Source organism: Camelus bactrianus, chromosome 1 (genome assembly GCF_048773025.1).
Source record: "Camelus bactrianus isolate YW-2024 breed Bactrian camel chromosome 1, ASM4877302v1, whole genome shotgun sequence".
Classification (NCBI taxonomy): Eukaryota; Metazoa; Chordata; class Mammalia; order Artiodactyla; family Camelidae; genus Camelus; species Camelus bactrianus.
Genome location: NC_133539.1, coordinates 59,618,463 through 59,638,444, shown reverse-complemented (window position 1 = coordinate 59,638,444; position 19,982 = coordinate 59,618,463). Strand labels below are relative to the sequence as shown.

At 40.9% G+C, this 19,982-nt stretch overlaps 1 protein-coding gene across 15 annotated transcripts in view; it reads right to left on the bottom strand.

Annotated features, from left to right (window-relative positions):
• The window catches only part of KALRN (kalirin RhoGEF kinase), a 616,794-nt gene that overhangs the window by 357,708 nt on the left and 239,104 nt on the right, over window positions 1–19,982 (bottom strand). For all 15 annotated transcript variants that reach the window (XM_074364800.1, XM_074364803.1, XM_074364805.1 and 12 more), the window contains exon 6: window positions 19,679–19,801. In XM_074364800.1, the coding sequence (XP_074220901.1) occupies window positions 19,679–19,801 (123 nt within the window). The remainder of the gene's footprint in view (window positions 1–19,678; window positions 19,802–19,982) is intronic.

Sequence of the window (19,982 nt, the reverse complement as noted above, 5' to 3'; positions counted from 1 at the left end):
CTCTGCTCTCCGTCCTGTCGTGTGAAGGCCACAGCTGGAGCTGGGGGACCAAGGGACGGCTGCGCTCCTCCCCTTCTTCTCTGCAACCCCTCCCCCTGAGCCCAGCTGCCTAGACTAACCAGCTTCCCAGGCCAGAAGTTGACAACATGACTAATAGTTCTGGCTTAGTGAGTATCTTCTTAAACCCTTATCTCAAAACTGCTTTATTAATTTAAAGCCCGCACTATAGCAGTGCTGCCAGTTACTAGGCATTATACAAAGTAGCACATAGTCCAAGGTATGAACACGACCTACCCTGCAGTATGCCATGTGCCTGCAGCCTGGTCTGTTGCATCTCCCATCCTATCTCCCCACAAAGGCTCTCCTCCACTCATTTTGGTCATAAATGGGAAAAATAGCTAAATTCCAGCAAAATCTTGCTAACTGAAAACCTTTTATACTTACAATCTGCCCCCACTTTTGGTGCCCACAAAATTTTCTATTTTCTCATTTCATTCCTGCAGTCATTAATTGGAGATCACAGGAGAGACAGCCGGCCCCTTCTCTTGAGGTCTTGTCTCCTGCTGTGATTAACTAAAATCGATGGAATAGAGTAATTCTGCTGAAAGAACTGCTTGGCAGAATCTTGAAAGTTTTCAGCCCTGCCAAAGGCTCTCACTTTGAACCTGGCTCCTCGCTGCCCTGACTGGCTACAAAAACATACAAAGTTGCTTGCAAGATAATGATAACCTTCCACTCAAAATCTCAGCTAAATTTTCTCTTTAAGTGTAGTTTCTTATGTGGTATACTCTGAAAGAGATACTGGTTCTTCTAGAAATAGTCATTTGATGCAAGCTATCATTTTTGTAATCGTAGGGTCTGTGTCAGGGGCTGATTGGAAGAGTAGATTGTTTCTGAGTATGTGTATTGAGTCCCATTCATTTCACTCCTAAAATCAGGGGTGATTGTACATTCCTCTGGTTAGAGGTCCCCACCCTAAATTAGAAACTCCCTCCTGTATGTTACATGAGATAACATAAAGCAACCAGTCAGTTGTCTGGCATATAACTGATAACTCAAAGAATGTCTTATGTTTTCCCACATCCAATTCCAGCAGACAGGTGTTAACTCTCCAAATTAAGGGCAAACCCAGTCAAAGTATTAGTAAAAAGTAGAACAAAAGAAAAATCTATCGACTATTCCATTTAGAGGCAAATATTTCAGAGTCCAGAGTCTCATTATACATCCCAGAGAGCATGCCACAAGGTCCCCTACCATTCCTGAGGAAGAGTCCCTTCCACAGGAGCCTGCCCCGTGGGCCCAGCCCCATAGCGGGCCAAGTGGTCCGAGCTGCCCGTCAGGCCACTGCCCTGCAAACTGCACCCTCTCTATTGGCAGATGCCCTTCCCCTAGGATTCAAGGGTCTGGGGCTCTGAATTGTCCACAGGTCTTTCCTTGACCCGGAAAGATCAGAGGATTCCGAATCAGCCGACTTGCTCTGGGAGCCATGCCCCTTCAACCTTAAGTCGGAAAACAGAGGCCTTTGTCTCTTGGGATATTCTTATTAAGGAATTTCCACTACCTTGACTTGTGTTAGCCACACCCAGAGCACTCAGAAGTGGGAATGTCCTATCCTCATATAAAGGGACAGACCCATCTCCTTTTCACTGATCATACTGCAAAGGTGGCAGAAGCGTCCTCCCCAGGCCAGGCGAGGAGACCCATCACTTTGTCGGACAGGGATGGCTTTTTCATCTTCACCTCCAGAGAGGCAGAGGGGAGTCCCTGAAGAGCTGTCTCATCTCTACAAGGAATGAGTCCTGGGCACAGGGTTCTCAATTCCATTCTGCCCAACAGGGCTGCAGCTTTTAAATTCTCATCATGAAGATGGAAGTTGTGATCTGTCAGAGCATCACAGAAAGTGAGTCCAACCCCCACACATGGGCCACTTTCCTGAAAGGGGCTCAGTGCTCTAGACAAGCCCTGGAGAGCTTGACTCTCCAAATCCGGAAGTCCAGGGAGGGAGGTCGGGCAGATAACTGACCGAGGGCCAAGTTCTCAGCAAAATCATTTGGGTCAAATGAAAACTGAATGTTCAATCAAAATGTGAAATACAAAATATATAAACAGTATAGCTTTAGCTGAGAAAACCATTATGCATACTAGCGCAGCCCACCAAAGATTACTCCATGCTGTTCTGTATGAGATCTGCCTGGTGCGGGGGAGTTTTCACTAGGGTCTTTTTCTCAGCTCAGTTCTCCTGTGCACAGAGAAGCTTTTTAAAAAATAATTTATATATATATTACTATTAAGGGAAAATGCTCTTAAAACTGTACAGAGGAAATATATAGTATTTTATCCCCCAGCCCCTTCCCTCCCCCTGAAATTAACACATCAAAACATCAAATGCTATGGGTAATGGAGCAAAGGGGGAATTTATGTTCAAACTTCTACTTCTGTCAAATTCTTTCTCTTTATTGAGACACAAATGTTGTTTCTAGTTTTTGTTTGTTTGTTTGTTTTTCTCTATAAGTAATGCTAGGGGGTGCAGGGTATTTTTAATTTTAATAGATTTGGCATTTAAAATATTTTTTAGTTTTAAGAATTATTTTGATGTATCTTTAGTTTTAACAGATTTGGTAAGGTTACATTCCACGAAAGTTGTAATTACTCAAATGTCCCCTTATCTCTTTACTTTGGTAAAGCACTTTTTTTCACAATTTAGGTACAAGCAAAATAGGCAAGTTTTAGTGAGCAAATTAGGCTTCAATAAGGGGAGAAATATAAACACATTTTATTTAATGTTTTCTAGAAGCCAAGTCCATGTAACAATTTCATTTTATAGTTAGAAAAAAAGTAATAAAACACAGATATTTCTTGAATCCACCTAGTAGGTGCTTAAAAAAAATCTATTAAATCAATCAAGTATTATGTTCAAAGTAACAAAAAGGCAAACTGAGACTAGACCCAGGTCTCCTGAAGCCTAATCTACATGACCCCTCTGCTTGAACTACCTTTTACTCATGTCCTAGAGGTAATATTAATTTCAGGTTTTGTTTTGTAACACTTAAAGATAGCCATGAGGAGAAGTATTTGGATATTTTCCCGCACAGCTTTCAGAGGCTTCATGCCAAAGCAATGGAAAAAGCTGAACCTCATCTCTTTTTTTCCAGATTAATAATACCATATGTATTGTTTACATCTTTGCTAGTATCAAACCCACTTTGGGTCCTGAAGCTGTTAACACATCAGCCTATGATTAATTAGTTGAACATTACCATGTAAACCTGCTGATCCCACCTCGAAACATATGGACACTGGGATGGTAACATCTGGAATAAGAACTGTCCATGCTTGAAACTCTACTACAACACCTATGAGAGGTGGTGAGCTCTCAACGAAACCTCGAACTTCTGTCTCCCTCAAACCACAGGGTGCCCTCTAGGGGGCCAAATAGGGCAGCTGATGGATGACTATCTGGTCAGGGCTGGCAAAACAGTAGGTCAAACCATGTGGAAGCCATCTGTCACTGTCGGGAGGAGAGAGCAAAAGAGTTGGAATAGCCCTGGTGATCAACAAAGATAACATTGGCCCGTGAATCCCTCTGTCTCTCGCCTGGCTTGCTATAGCAATGTTTCCTCCAGTAATTGCTTCACAAACCATTAAGCAGCCATGAAAACAAGCGCCTGGCCATATGTCTGAGGGCCAAGGAGACCCAGAAGCAGATTTAAGTAAAAGAGGAAACCTACTCTTTCCTTTCTCAGCCCTGAGTGAAACTTCCTTAAAAGGGTGAGCGTCTTTGTGTGAGGCATTATTGTGGGATTGAAAGGGCAGCGAGGGATGGGTACAGCTGGAATCAGATTCAGGGACATCAGCAGGGAAAGAGGTGGAAACAATGCAGCTCTTCTGGGTTAGGCTGCAGTAATTTCAGGCTGCCTTAAAGGTTGGAATCAGAGGCTATAAAACTTCATGGAAACATGTTCACTGGTAGTTTATCCCCCACATCTTTCTCTGTTCTCTTGGCTATTCAGAGCTTGGTGCATGACATCAGCACAACCTGCGAACTGCTTAGAGCTCTGAAGATGGGAACTGTGAGAGGCTGTCCCGAACAAGGAGAACTACTTCTTCTAGCACTCTGGACCCTGACAATGATAAGAGCTGAATATTTGCCAAGCATAGCATCATGCCAAATGTTATGTTTAAAACCCATGATCACATTTCATCCTCACAACATCCCTGGCATAGGTACTATCACTAGCCTCCATCTACAGAAGAGGTGGTAAAGCTCTACAAAATTGAAATAACTTGCCCATGATCTCACAACTAGGAAGGAAACACAGAGCCAGGGTTAGCATCGAGTGCTCATGCTTTTTCCCACTATGATGTTTTATTTTGCCATAGATGTGAAAGCAGTTGGGCTGGCCAAGGAAGTCCCTCAAGAGAGAGGGGAGATGACGGAGAGGAATTTCTCCCAAAGATTCAAAAACTCATATCCCGGAGAAATAGGGCTCTTGGAGAGAGAATTCAATAAGAATTTCTTCATCCTGAAGCCTTCCCACTGGGGACCTTGACTTGCCCTTGGAATTCCCAGAACAGCTTAGATTGGAATGGGCAGGGCCTGGCAGGTGGACTTTTCTTGTCTTTTCCCTTCTTGGAGGAATAAACCTATAAACCCAAGGCCAGTCACCCTGAGAAGGCCTCTGTCTCCAAAGAACCATAGAAAAGCTCAGGATTAAGGCAACTCTTTGCCCCTCTAATTCATGTCTTGCTTTATTGTTGGAGACTTCAATCTGCCATTTTATTTGTTTATTCAACCATTCATTCAGCAATGTAAGGCACTGTGCAAGCTGGGAACAAGACAGACCAAATTCCTATGCTCATGGAGCTTACATTTTAGTAGAAGAGACAGAAAATAAAGTACTATCTACTATATATTTCTTATTTCAGTGCTATATAAAATATAGCTGGAAAAGGATAGAGCATGATAGGGTTGGGGAAGTGCAAATTAAGGTAGAGAAGTCACGGCAGGCTGATCCCTAAAATCAAAGGTGACACCTGAGTTTAGCCCTGAATGAAGTAAGAGAACTAACAGAGAGAGATTCCAGGTAGAGGAAACAGCAGGGTCAAAGACCATGAGGAATGACCTTGGAGCATTCAAAAAATAGCAAGAAGCCCAGGGAGACTGGAGCATATGAGTAGGTGGTGGAGGATGACATTGGAGGGGTAACTGGGGTCCAGACCACGTAGAGTCTTGTAAGCCATGGCAAGGGACGTCAGCTGAGAATGAAAAGAAGACATTAAAGCATTTTGAGCAGAGAAGTGACATGATGTGATGTACCTTACTTTTGGCAGCATTGCTGGGGCTGTTGTGTTGAGGATGGACTGTAAAGGAACAAAGGTGGAAGCAGGGGGACCAGATAGGAGCCACTACAACAGTGCAAGCAGGAGCAGAGGCAGCTTGGATCAGGGCGGTGGCAGCAGAGGTGGTAACAAGTGGCCAGATTCTGGGCATACTTTGAAGGGAACTGAAAGTACTTGCTGATGGAAATCCTTTAGCTCTTCCTCATTTCTGGGCCTCTAGTTGTGTCATGAACTCTGACCTGTGTGGTTGCACTGCTCCCTTCTCATCTGTCTATCTGGTCCTGACCTCTCAGTTCTTGAATCTTCTGATTTGTAAACGTCTTGCCTGTGATCAGTCTCTGTCCCTCGTCTGGTGCTCCTGGTTGGCTACCAGCCATGCCCCAGAATGGCACATGCAACGTTGCTGCTACTTGTTACCATCCACATTTCATACTGTGTCGTGCTTTACAGCTTAAGCCCTTTCGTGTGCATTATCTCATCTGACGTGCTAGGTTTCACAGACCATTTCATGCTTTTTATTTGGCTGCAGGAGATCACAGAGAAGAAGCACGAGTCAGCTTTGGCAGAATTTCAGACAAATTAACTCCTTGGCAGCTGCAGACCTGGTAAGGAGCAGGCACTGGCTGCATGTGAGTATGCTAAAGTGTGCAGGTAAACTGAGCTACAGGCTCAGGGGGTAAACACTCAGAGGGCACAGCAAATACCTTGAGGGCATGGGACATGCTGACAGATGGCCCCAAGAAAAGAAGTGCCAGGGGTGTTGGGCAGAGAACCAGCAGTGGGGCAGAGGAGGGAAATCTGGGGCCTGGAGCAAGTGAATGATCAGGAGAGAAAGCTGAACCAGGCCAGTGTCAGAAATCTGAGTGGTCAGCCAAGCCCTGCAGGTCATCTCAGAAAAGCCCTTCTGAAGGGACCCTGGCCAGGGGACTGGGCAGCAGGTGAGTGGAGCCAGCATTGTATATGAGAGTGATACTGAGTGATGCAGAGTGATCTTTTGCCCGTGCCAAGGAGCTTCCCTGGGTTTCTGGTTTGAATAGAAGCCAGCCCCCAAAACGTGGCTGATGAGAGACTGGTGAGTAAAGGTAAATAGGGTACCTAGAGAGGCTGGAGCAGGGAGTAAGGAACAGGGAGTAAAGACAGACACTCTTTCTCTCTGGATACTCCTGACTTGAAGGGAAGTCCTCCAACTCCACAGGCTAATTATTCAATAGCTACATAGTTTGACCCCAGGGTTCATGTCAGCTGGCTTATTTTCTTCGCCTGGTCCAGTGATTCTCAGTCTGACTCTCCATCTCACCCAGGTTTCCTGGGCTACATCCCAGCACAGCTAAATCAGAGTTGAGGGCAGTGCGGCCCAGATGTGGTGTTTTCCAAAGCCCCTCAGGTAACTCTAGCGGGCAGTCAGGACGAAGGGCTGCTGCCTACACACGTGCACCTGCTTCACCGCGCTTAATTCAAAGCACACTCCTTTCTCCTTAGGACAAGTCTAATCCTGACAACGGTGCCAAGAGCAAGGAAAAATAAATGGGTCCTGAGCAGATCAGAAAATAAATCTAATCCTCCTACTGAGTTGGAAGAAAAGGGAAATTCCACCCACCAGGCTGTTTGTAGAGATATAAACACTGCATCCTGTTCAACTTGATTAGCAAGAATAGGTCTGGTTGGTGATACACGCAGTATTTTATAAGTGCTGGTTTCCTCAGAAGGCCTGCCTCAGGGAATCTCAGTGTTAACAGCAAACACTGGATCACACTCATCCTGTTCAAGGAAGGACACCTTTTAATGGCTGTCCTTCCATCTTTAAGATAAGAACTTCAGAAACAAAGATGCTTAGGGTCAGGTGGAACTTAAAAGATCATCCAGTCCAGTAGTTCCTGGACTTTACTGTGCATCACCTGGGGACCCTGTAAGCAACCTGGTTCCCGGGCCCATCCCTGATGGAAACCATTGCTCTCTTTCACCTTCCTTCCAATGGCTGTTCAGCTTCTGTTGGAGTGACGTCCTGCAGGCCTCCCTCAAAACTAAAGGCCATGCCTTACCAGTTTTGTGTCCTTGCTCCCACTCTCTGCTCCAGGTTGGTGACAGATGCTGTGGCAAACTTAACATCTTTATTCATTCAACAAACATTTATTAGACACCAATTAGGTGCCAGGCATTTTTATAGGCCCTGGAGATACGGATGTGAATGAAACAGACAAAGCTCTACCCTGAGGAGCTTATATCCTAGTAGGTAAAATTTTCTTCACATTAGGTACATGAATTTAAGGATGGCTAAACTACAAGCTCCTTGAATACAGCTTTGTGTCTTGTGAATCTTGCTGTTCTCAGTGTCTAGCAAAGGGCAAAGAGAATGCAACAGCAAAAGTTTGTTGAATACACCAACAAGAGAGTGTCAAGCAGTACACCCAAATCCTCCCAACTCAGCTTTGGTAACGCCACCATGGTGACTGTCCATGCTCTGCCATGGTCGTTCCCTTTGACTTTAAGAAGATTATATCTTAAAGGTAGTGGGAACCCATTTACAAAACATTCACTCTCCAGTTGTCTTTTTCTCCTCTTTCTCCTTCTCCTCCTCCTCCCCCTCTTCTTCTTAACAGTTTTATTGAGATATAATTCACATTTAAATTTAATATATACAACTCAATGATTTTAGGCATAATAGTATTTAGTATACAGATATGTACAACCAACATCACATTTTTACATTTTATCATCCAAAGAAATCCTGTTCCCTTTCCTTTCCTATTATTCCTCTATCTCCCAGCCATCCCAGGCCTACCACTTTCTGGCTCTGTAAGTTTGCCTATTCTAGACTTTTCATATAAATGGAATCATATAAACATGTAGTCTTTGATGACTGGATTCTTTCACTTTGTAAAGTGGTTTTCAAGGTTTGTCCATGTTCTAGCATGTATCAGCACTTCATTCCTTTTTTGTGGCCAAATAATATCCTATTGCATGTATATACCACATTCTGTTCAGCTGTTCATCAGTTGATGGACGTTTGGGTTATTTCCATCTTTTGGCTATTATTAATGTTTCTATAAACATTTGTGTACAATGTATACACATTCTGTATGGACATATGTTTTCATTTCTCTTGAGTATATACATAGGAGTTGAATAACTGGGTCACAGGGTAACTCAATGTTTAACCGTCTGAGGAACTGCCAGACTGTATTCCAAAGTGGCCACGCCATGTTACACTGCCTCAAGCAGTGTATGAGGGTTCTGATTTCTCGAGATCCTCACCAAGATTTGTTATTATCTGACTTTTTGATTACAGCCATTCTAATGGATGTGAAAAGGTAGCTAATTGTGGCTTTGATTTGAATGTCCCTCACGACTAACATCTTTTCATGTACTTCCAAGCATCTTTCCATGCACTTATTGACCATTTATATTATCTTCTTTGGAGAAATGTCTATTCAGATTTTTTGTCTATTTTTCAGTTGGGTTATTTGTATTTTTGTTATTGAGCTCTGAGCGTTCTTTATTCTCCTTTACATATTCTTGGTCCTAGATACAAGTCTCCTATCAGATAAATGATTTGCCAGTATTTTCTCCCATTCTTTGGGTTGCCTTTTCACTTTCTAGATTATACATTTTAAAGCACAAATTTTTAAAATTTTGATGAAGTCTAATTTATTCATTTTTTATTTTAATTTCAGTATGAGGTTAGGATCCAACTTCATTCTTTTGCATGTGGATATCCAGTTGCCCCAGTGCTATTTGTTGAAAAGACAGTTCTTTCCACATTGAATGGTCATGGTGTCCTTGTCAAAAATCAGTTGACCACAGACATATGGGTTTATTTATGGACTATCAATTCTCTTCCATTGATCTTTATGTCTATACTTATGCCAGTACCACACTGTCTTACTCACTGTTGCTTTGCGGTAAGTTTTGAGGTCAGGAAATATGAGTCCTCCAACTCTGTTCTTTTTAAAGATTATTTTGGTTATTCTGGGTCCCTTGCAATTCCAAATGAATTTTAGAATTCTGCTTGCCAGCTTATACAAAGAAGCCAGGCAGGATTCTGAGAGACATGTGCTGAATCTGTAAATCGATTTGGGGGAGCACTGCCATCTTAACAATATTTAAGTCTTCTACTCCATGAATATGAGATGTTTTCCCCTTTATTTAGATCTTTAATTTCTTTCAACAACATTTTCAGAGTACAAGTTTTACACTTCTTTTGTTAAATTTTTCTCAAGTATTTTATTCTTTATGACGTTATTATAAATGGAGTGGTTTTCTTAATTTCATTTTCAGATAGTTCATAGTAAGTGTGTAGAAATACAATTGATTTTTATATATTGATTATTTATCCTGAACCTTGCTGAACTCATTTATTATCTCTAATAGCTGAACTCATTTATTAGCTCTAATAGTTTCATAGTAAATGCCTTAGGATTTTCCATAGACAATTCCATGACATCTGAGAATAGAGGTAGTTTTACTTCTTCCTTTCTAATCTGAGTGCCTTTTCTTTTTCCTGAAAAACTGCCCTGGCTAGAACCTTCAACATTAATTAGAAGTGGCAAGAGTAAACATCCTTGTCTTGTTCCTGATCTTAAGAAGAAAGTATCTTGTCTTTCACAGTGAAGCATGGTGTTAGCTGTGGGTTTTTCCCCACGGCTGACAGGTGCCCTTCTGATAGGTGCCTTTAATCAGATTGAGAAAGTTCTCTACTGTTTCTAATTTGTTGAATGCTTTTATTATAAAAGGATATTGGATTTTGTCAGATAGTTTTCTGGATCTTTTGTGATAATCATGTGGTTTTTGTTTTTTATTTTACCAAGCAACCTCACAATTCTAGGATAATTCCTAATTGGATGTGATATATAACCCTTTCTATACGTTGCTAGATTTGGTTTGTTGCTAGCATTTTGTTGGAAATTTTTGCATCCATATCATAAGCAATAGTGATCAGTAGCTTTATTTACTTGTGTGATGTTTCTGTTCAGATTTTCTTATCAGAGTAATATTCGCCTCATAGAATGAGTTGGGAGTGTTCTCTCCTTTTCTGTTTTTTTGGAAAAGCTTCTGAAAAACTAGTATTAATTCCTTAAACACTTTATAGAATTCACTGGTGAAGCCATCTGGGCTGGGCTTTTGTCCATTTCACCTAAGTTATCTAATTTATTGGTATACAATTATCTATAGTATTCATTATAATCTTTTTTATTTCTGTAAGGTAGGTAGTAATGGCCTCTCTTCCATTTCTGATTCTAGTAATTTTTTTTCTTAATCATTCTAGCTAAAAGTTTGTCAGTCTTTTCAAAGAATCAGCTTTTGGTTCCACTAATTTTTCTCTACTGTTTTTCTGTACTTTATTTCGTTAATTTCCATTCTGATCTTTATTATTTCCTTCCGTGTGCTTGTTTTAAGTTTAGTTTGCTCTTATTTTTTCAGTGCTTTAAGGTAGAAGATTAAGTTATTAACTTGGGGGATTTTTTTCTTTTTTTAATACAGGTATTTACAGCTAAAAATTTCTAAGTATTGCTTTAGCTGCAGCCCAAAAGTTTTGATATGCTATGTCTTCATTTTCATTCATCTCAAAGTATATTCTAATTTCTCTTTTTATTTCTTCTTTCCTCTACTGTATATTTAGGAGTGTTATTTAATTTTCCTATATTTGTAAACTTCCCAAATTTCCTCCTGTTGATTTCTTATTTCATTACATTGTGGTCAGAGAACATACTTTCTTTATATTATTTTTAGCCTTTTTATTTACTGAGGTTTGTTTTATGGCTAATATATGATCTATTCTGGACAATGTTATATGTGCCCTTGAGAAGAATGTCTGGTTTTCTGTTGCTGGGTGGAGTGTTCTATAGATGTCTGTTGGGTTGATTTGGTTTATAATCTTCTATTTCCTAATATAAGTCTTCTGTTTTCTTATTGACCTTCTGCTTAGCTGTTTTATCCATTATTTAAAGTGGGGCATTGAAGCCTCTAACTATTATTGTTGAATGGTATTTCTCCCATCATTTCTGTCAGTTTTTACTTCATGAATTTTGGTGCTCTGTTGTTAGGTACATATATGTTTATAATTGTCATATCTTCCTGATGGAATAATTCTTTTATCATTACAAAATGTTCCCCTTTTTTCTCCAATAAAATGTTTTTGTTTTAAAGTCTATTTAAAAGTCTATTATTAGTATAACCACTCTGGGCTTGTTTATGATCACTATTTTCAAAATTTTCCATCCTTTTATTTCTAATCTACTATAAGCTTTGAATCTAAAGTGTTGCTCCTGTAGACAATATATAGTTGGAGCTTGTTTTTTTTTTTAAATCTAGTCTGACAATCTCTACCTTTGATTAGATTGTTTAATCCTTTCATATTTAATGTTATTATTGATATAATCGGATTTATGTCTGCCATTTTACTTTTTTCTGTCATATGTATTTCCTTACACTTCTATTCCTTTTATACTGTTTTCTTTGGTATTAAGTGAATATAATGTAGCATTTTTATATCTTTACTAATTTTTTCACTATGTATTTTTTAGTTATTTTCTTAGCTGCTGCTCTAGGGCTTATCATGAACATTTTAACTTATCAGAATCACCTTCAGATGTATACCAATTGAATTCCAGTGAGATGAAAAAATGTTACTCCTGTATACCTTCATTATCTTACCCCACTTTTTGTGATTTATTGTTATATATATTACATCTATAAATCTATAAACCCAACATTAGATTGTTATGATGATCACTTTTTATAATTTTGTGTATTTTAAAGAAGCTGAGACAAGAAAGCAAAGCATAAGTTTATAGCTCTTGTTATATTAACCTCCTTATTTATCATTTCTGGATCTTTTCTTTTGTTCCTGTGCGTTCAAGTTATCACCCAGAGTAATTTCCTTAGCCCAACACACTTTTGCTCTGACCCACTTCTTTTGTGCTGCTGCTGAAAAATATGTTAAATTTCTATATGTTATAGGCTCAATAATACATTATATACATATTATTTTATAAAATGGATGTTTAAATAAGAGGAAATTTGCACTTATATTTTCCTTTATAATAACATAATTACCTTTAATGGTGCTCTTTGCCTCTTTTTATGAATTCAGAGTGATGTCTGGGGTCACTTGCTTTCATCCTAAAGAACTTCCTTTATTATTTCTCATAAGGTGTGTGTGCTAGCAACACACTTCCTCAGTATTTGTTTATCTGGAAATATCTTTATTTCACTTTCATTCTTGAAGGATAGCTTTGCTGGATATAGGCTTCTTGGTTGACAGTTTTTCCCTTTGAGCACATTGAATATGTTATTTCATTTCCTTCTGAACTCCACTGTATCTGATAAGAAATCAGCTATTATTCTTATTAAAATTCCTTTGTGACAAATCATTTTTCCCTTGCTTTCAAGATTTTCTCCCTGTTTTAAGCTTTTGGTATTTTCACTACAATGAATCTGTTTGTAGATCTCTTTCCTTTATCCAACTTTGAGTTCCTTGAGCTTCCTGGCTGTGTAAATGAATATTTTTCAACATATTTAGGAAGATTTCAATCACAATTTAAAAAATATGTTTTCTGTTCCTTTCTATTCTCTCCTTCTAGTACTCCCATTATGCAGATGATGGTACATTTAATGATGCCCCACATTTTTCTGAGGCTCTGTTCATCTTTTCTCATTATTTGTTTTTTTCTGTTCTTCAGATTGTGTAACTTCTACTGCTCTGTCTTCAAGGTTGCTAATTCTTTCCTCTGCCAATTCACTTACTATTGACCTCCTCTAGTAAAGTTTTCATTTCAGTGACAGTGTTTTCCAACTCCAGAATTTCAACTTTTTTTTAATAATTTCTATTCCTTTATTGATATTCTCCATTGGATGAGACACTGTCATCATACCTTCCTTTACTTCTTCAATTGTGGTTTCCCTTAGCTTTTGTGTTTTGTTAAAACATATTTATAATGGATATTTTGAAATCTTTGTTAAATCTGACATTGGTTGCTCTTACAGGGATTTTATGCTGCTTGCTTTTTCCAGTGTGTGCTTTTTATCCATTTGTTTTTCACCCAGATCATACATTTTTGTTTCTTTGCATAGCTTGTAATTTCTTGATGGAACCTGGACATTTTAGATAATATATTGTAGCAACTCTGGGTACTGGTCCCCTATTTCTGAGGCTTGTTATTGTTATTTGCCTGCTTATTTGTCTAGTGACTAACTGGACTATTTTAGTAAAGTCTATTTCTACTTCAGTCCCCACAATGGAAAACCTCTGATGTTGCTCCTTAGAGGGTGCAGCCTTGGGTATGCCCACATTCACTCTGGGATGGCAGTGGTCTCCACAGTCCTCACTAGATAACTTCCTTCCTTGACCATACCCTGCTGTTAAATTTCACTGATTGCCAGCTCATTATTCTTTTGCTTTCAGCAATGCCTTGGGGCATAAATTGCTCCACAGACCTAATCAATAAATCCAAGCTCCTTTGAAGGAATAATCCTAAGGTCAGTACTTGAGATTTGTTCTGGCCTCAGAAGGTCTCTTTCTCCAGTTCTCTCTGGCAAATTAGCCCACCTACCATTTATCCTATATCTTCAATAACTTTACCAATCTTCTCCCAGTTACCTCTCACCAGAACCTCCGTAAGGGAATTTTTGAGAGTGCTATTAGCTTGAAATTCTCTACTCTGTGTTACAAATAAAGTCAGTTGCTTTGGGAAAAGATTTGCAGCTCTCTGTTTTATAGTTTGATTCCACTCCCAGACAAAATCTCTGAGCCATGACTCTGGAGCTGGGGCTCCCCTGAGTGACACCTCCAGTTGAGAAGCCAAAGACTCAGTGGAGGTGGGTGAGTAGTCTCAAGTCTTCTTGGCATAAAACCTCTGCCTTATAAGCTGGAGCAACAGCATTTGGGACCTGGGAATTCTCTGCAATGCTGCACCCATTGTATAGCCTCTGCTCCATGAGTGGGGACGAGGCAGAAGAAGGAATCCTCACCCCTTGGCCACACTCACCTAGAACTTAACTTCAGTAACAAGTAGTTTGTAACAGGATAGGAACTGCCCTATCTGGGAAGGTGGTCCTTCAACTGGGAGCTGAGGGGGAAGAGGACCCTGTGTTCTTGGTTGCACCAGTCTGGAGTAGAGTTTCCATCTCATCGAGCTGGTAGTGGGGAGGAGAGAGGTAGAAAGTGGGTCTTGGCTCAAATACCACAGAATCATTGTTCTAATCAAATTTTAGTAAATTTTCTTGAATAAATGTTTCATCATTTGCTGTATGCACTTAAGACCATTTCTAGAGAATTTAAATGGTTGTTGTTTTAAAATAACATTCACCAGTTTCTCTGGAGAGTGGGTCTGCATAGCTCCTCATGCTGTCATGCTGGAAGTGGACTATCTTTCAGAACTTGCAATGCTTTATTTTCGGGCATGACTATTTTATACATATACATCTCTATAGAACAGCAGTTCTCTAACTTTAATATGCATGTAAATCACCCGTGAATCTTGTTAAAAATAGAGGTTCCTGGGGTGCCATCCCCCAGAGATTATGATTTGCTAGGACTGGGGAGAAAGCCAAAAAGAAATCTGCATTCTTAGTAAGTCCACTACATGATTCTTTGGAAAAAGAATTGTACTAAAAAGACTAACACATACCAGCTCAAACTGATCACTTCTCTTTTCCCACAGCTTCTATGTCTACTAAGAAGCTTTGCAGCTATGGCAGGGTCAAATCCTGGCTATTAAAGATCACAATAGCATGTGTTCTCACCAAAATCTAGAAACACTGTATTATAGGAAATGCTGCCTGTTTGGGCATGGGGCAGTGCTTGCAGAATCATAGTTTAGGGCTGCCAAGATGACAGAGCACCCCAGAGTAAGGTTTCTCAAACTGGGATCAGGAAACCTGCTCAGAATCTCTATTTCTCTTGCACCAGATGTAATTTTTTTCCTTGGTGCTACTATTTGTAACTTTCCCTCAAAACAAAGAGAGAGCACCACAGGCTTTGCTGCAATTGGTCTGATTTGCACACCATCAAGTGGCAGTATGTGCCTCTGGGGAGCAAATGAACAGGATTAAGGCAGCTAGCAACACGCCATGGCTGAAGGGCTTCCTGCTGCCCAGCTGCACATGGCTATCACTAATGTGAGTCCTCAGAGTTGTAATAATAGAAAACGAATATCATTTCATATTTTAAAACTCTAGACAGAAACCATTAGCGGTCTATTTTTTTCCCCAAAGAAGCAGTTAATTAAAACTGCAAATAAAGCTGCATTGTATGTGTATGCACTCCTGTGAGTGTCTTTTTCTTGAAGGACTAGAGCATAGGTGGCTGCATGATTGTTCTGTTGCAGATTACAGCCTGACTCTCCTTCCATCTGCCCACACTCCCAACAGAGGAGAAGGCCGCACTCAGGGGAAGGAGAATTTGAAAAAGGCTTCCACAACAGAAGGCAGAGTTAAGAAACAAGAGAGCTCCCGACTGCTTGGGAAGGACAGCTTTCTGAGACACTATAAGCCGCCAGATAATATTTTACTACTGTGTTTAGTAGGTGGATATGATTATTATTATTATCATCATCATTACTACTATTACTATTTTGAGGATCAAAAGAATAGGATTCTCCAGTGAGAAGTATAAAAAACATGTTACGACAAAAAGCTAAAGATCAACCAATTTTAACCTTTTTCTTTCAGAGTTGTTCATGTACCATACTCAGTGGGGCATTCCTCCCACACCCATGGCATGTTAATAACTGATAGCCTTTATTGGTACAAATCATAGATAACATATAGAAAATTTCTGATTTTTCTTCCAGGACTTAATGATATGCAATGACTTCTCAGTAATGGTAACCTCAGTTGGAGCCAGGTCTTTACAGGCATATTAAACTAGCAACACAAAAATAAAACTTGAAAACCAGATAAATTATACCTAGAAGCTTTTCGTTTACAAAACAATGTACCTAGGGCTTCTTTAAATTATAATTTGTTTGGTATATTACAGAATTTAATTCACAGACCATTAATTACTAACAATGAATGAACAATGAACATTAAGTCAATAGTGATTATTGACTGGAAAATGCACCTGACTTCCCCTCATTTAAATTGATCCCTTTTCATTATAATCTATCAGAGCATCCCTTATTCTCCCAACATAAGACTCGTTGGTTTATAGCCATATATACTAACATCTGTCTCTCCACTGCAACCTCCGTGGGACACTGGCTCTCTTGTTCACTACTAGGTCCAACATCCAACACAATGGTCTGATCCTTAATTATTTGTGGAATGACTGAATAAAGAAGTCATGAGGTTATTGGTCTCTTAAATTGGGGAGGTTGATTGATAGGCTTTAGGATTCTCTTGAATTCCCTGAAATTATCTTTAAAAAGTTGTCCATGTACATTTCTCTGGAGAAAGGACCCAAAACTTTAATTAGATTTCAAAGGCGTCTGTGACCTCCCTGAAAGATAAGGAATCACTGGCCTATTTCAGTAAAACACGATTCAATAGCAAAGAACTCACCTGTAGCCTGAAACAAAAGATGCTAAATGTACCTTTTCGTGGACACACGTGTGGGCGTATGTATGGGTGTGTGTAATTTCCAAGAACCCAAAAGGAAATGCCTCAGTGAATTCACAGAACAATCCGCATTCTCACTTCCCCTGAGTAACTGATCATCCTACAGTCACTGGGCTCCAGCAGTAGCTGCTTCATTCATCTGTTTCTTGGCAGCAACATCCATCACTCAGGCCAGAGAACAGGAGTCTATAATTCCCTCCTTTCATCTGTTTGGGATGCTGACATCTCTCTTTGTGGAAGTTCCTTTTAATAACAAACTTGCAAACCTCCCAGTTAACAAAGGCACGGGCCACCTTTATAAAGCACCAGTTTGGACAATGTGACTGAACAACCCAGGGATTTCCCTTCCCCTGCCTGCAGCCAGAGAGGAGATCCAGCCTAATCAGGCTCAACAGGCCTCCGAGTGCTGCAGGCACTCAGAGCAGTGGGAGACTACAAGATGGGCTGGAACATGCTAATTGGCTGTTGGATGTTAAATCTCTTCCTCCCTCTCTCCCAGCTCCAGAAGATGCTTCCCTTCAATAAATTTCTTCGCTCATTTTCTTTTTTTGTCCTGAAAATGGAGACTTCAAAAGTAAATGTGTCAGAGGAAAGGTTTTTGATGTGTCATTAACTCTCAGTTATCCATATTAACAGAGAAGAGCAGTGGTGCAGTTAATTCAAAGCCAAAGGCTCTTTCGATTTAACTTTGTAGTTCATTGTTTTGAGGGGCTTGGTGGCAGACTTACCTCCCTAATTATGTTTGTCTTTGCTTCTTAACAAAATGAGTTTGTCTGACTTAGGGCTAGGCAGTTGGGTGACATGAAGGTTCTGGCACAGAATTTGTAAAATTCACTAGGGGAAATCCACAAGGCACACAGCTAATCAAACCTGACTAGATTTGACTTCACGTTCTTAATCACCTGTGATCAATTGCTTTGCTCCTCTGTGACTAAAGGGAGCCAGGATGAGAGCTAATTATAGAAGACTGGTTGGAAGGGAATGAGTCTTTACATTCAGATGAAGACACAGGCTGTGAGTCGCAGCCAAAATTGATAACACAGCCAACATTGATGTTTTCTCTGCCTGTCCCATAACCCTCTACTCTGCAGCTAGAGGTACCTTTCCATGCAAATCTCATGACGTTCATCTCTACCTCATATCCTGCAGTGGCTCCCTGTGCTCATCACTAGGGCTGCTCACAAATATCCACTCTCTCCTCTCCGGTATGTGGAGGTAGGACCATATACCTCCACCCATGAAGTTAGATGTGACTGTGTGACTGGTGTTGGGTAATGAAATGTGTCACTTCTAAGTGGAAGGTTTCAGAGCTGGCGTGAGCTTGGCTAAATGCTTGTCTAGTGACGCACTGCAGCATCTGGGTCCCTGAGTGACTGGGATGAGCAGAGCCCACCACCAGCCAGTGATGGGCACGTGGTAGGAGCAAGAAATAAACCCCTATTGTTTAAAACTACTGAGATTGTAAGGTTCTTAGTTCACGCACCAATTCTCTGTCACTGCACATATCAAGCTGCACCATCATGGTCTGAGTTATCTCCCCAACTACACACTAAAAACTGAAGGCCAAAATTATTTCTTCTTCAGTACATTAAGTCCAGTGTATTAACACAGTTAAAACAACTTGGTAGAAAATGAAATTGTCTTCCTTCCTGGCCTCTGTGATCCTCTGTGTTTATGTTTTCTTAACACCAGCCCCCTCCCAACATCACCAGCTGAAATGATAAGAGGTCTTTGGTGTTCAGATATGTGGGGAGTGGTGGAAATATTCTTTTGGACCAGTAGTACAAGCAGGAAGAGCTGGCAGAGGGGAGAGAGACGTCAAGGCATACTTTGGCTGCAGGCATTTCAAATATAATGGGATCCAGGGCCTGACAAGATTGCTAAGTCCTGGGGTGCCCACAAGGGAAAAACAGTATCCCAAAGTGATAGTTTTATGAGGGATCAAGGTGTTACCTGGAGTACACTCCTGTATCACCACCATCATCACTATCACAACACCAATATTTACTGATAATGGACAATGGACCATGCACATCTCCAACAGCCTTACAATTAACACATTGAATCTCACAACAACCCTATAGAGTAGCTATTATTATTTCCACTTTACAGATAAAGAAATTGGAGCACAGAGAAGTAAGTTTCCCATGGCCACCCAGATAGCAGATAGCCCTCTCTTAACTCAGCACCTGCCTGGACCCTCCCCATCACAGGAGCTCACTGGCTTCCAGTACGGCCCACCTCCCAAGCCATCCCCTGGACATTTATGCCTCCCAGACCAACACAAGCAACACTACCCTCTTCTCTCTGAGGCAGCCCTTTGCATTGCGGAAGGCAGCAACCGTGTGTCCTGTAAGGCTCCTCTTCTCTAGTGAAGAAGCCCAGTTCACAGAACTGTTTCCAATGTGCCACAGACTGAGGACCCTCTCTGTCCCAGCTCAGTGACTCACACATGCTAGTTGGGTAAGTCAGTGGAGTGGAATTGGTGCTCTTTCTTCTAGTCTTGCACGGAGCTAATGGCTTCTACAACCCCAGAACACTCCTTTCCCAGGCAAAGCGGGGTGTGGAGGCAGAAATGGGGCCACAAACTGCTGTAGAGACAGCCAGCTGGCCACGCATCCTGCACACAGTCCCATTCGGAAGAATGGGATGCCAAACCGGTTGTGTGTTCAGAGTTTCTCATTCTTAAGTCCGGTTGGAAGTCTGTTTCTGCCCTCCCCACCCCAAGCCTGTTTCCCTCAGCATTCCCCTGCCCCCAGAGAACAGACCCTCCACTCACCATGGAGTTCATGGCGAAGTGATTGTGCTGTGTCTGGAGGTCTAGGGCATGCTGGTAGCTGACTCCAATCTCCGTATGGCTCTGGAGGAATAACTCCTTGTTGTGGCTTATCCAGTCGAACATCTGGAGGGGGAAAGAAGGCACAGAGTAATCAGAAGGGTTATGGGTCCAACAGTGCGAATCTTTCAGAGCTACTGGAAGAAAAACAGCCCCATTGCTGATGCCCAGCGAGAGCCAGTCATCCTGCCCAGGGTGGGGGTGGCCCACAGCCTGACTTCCCAGAAGAGCCCTCCTTCTTAGCATA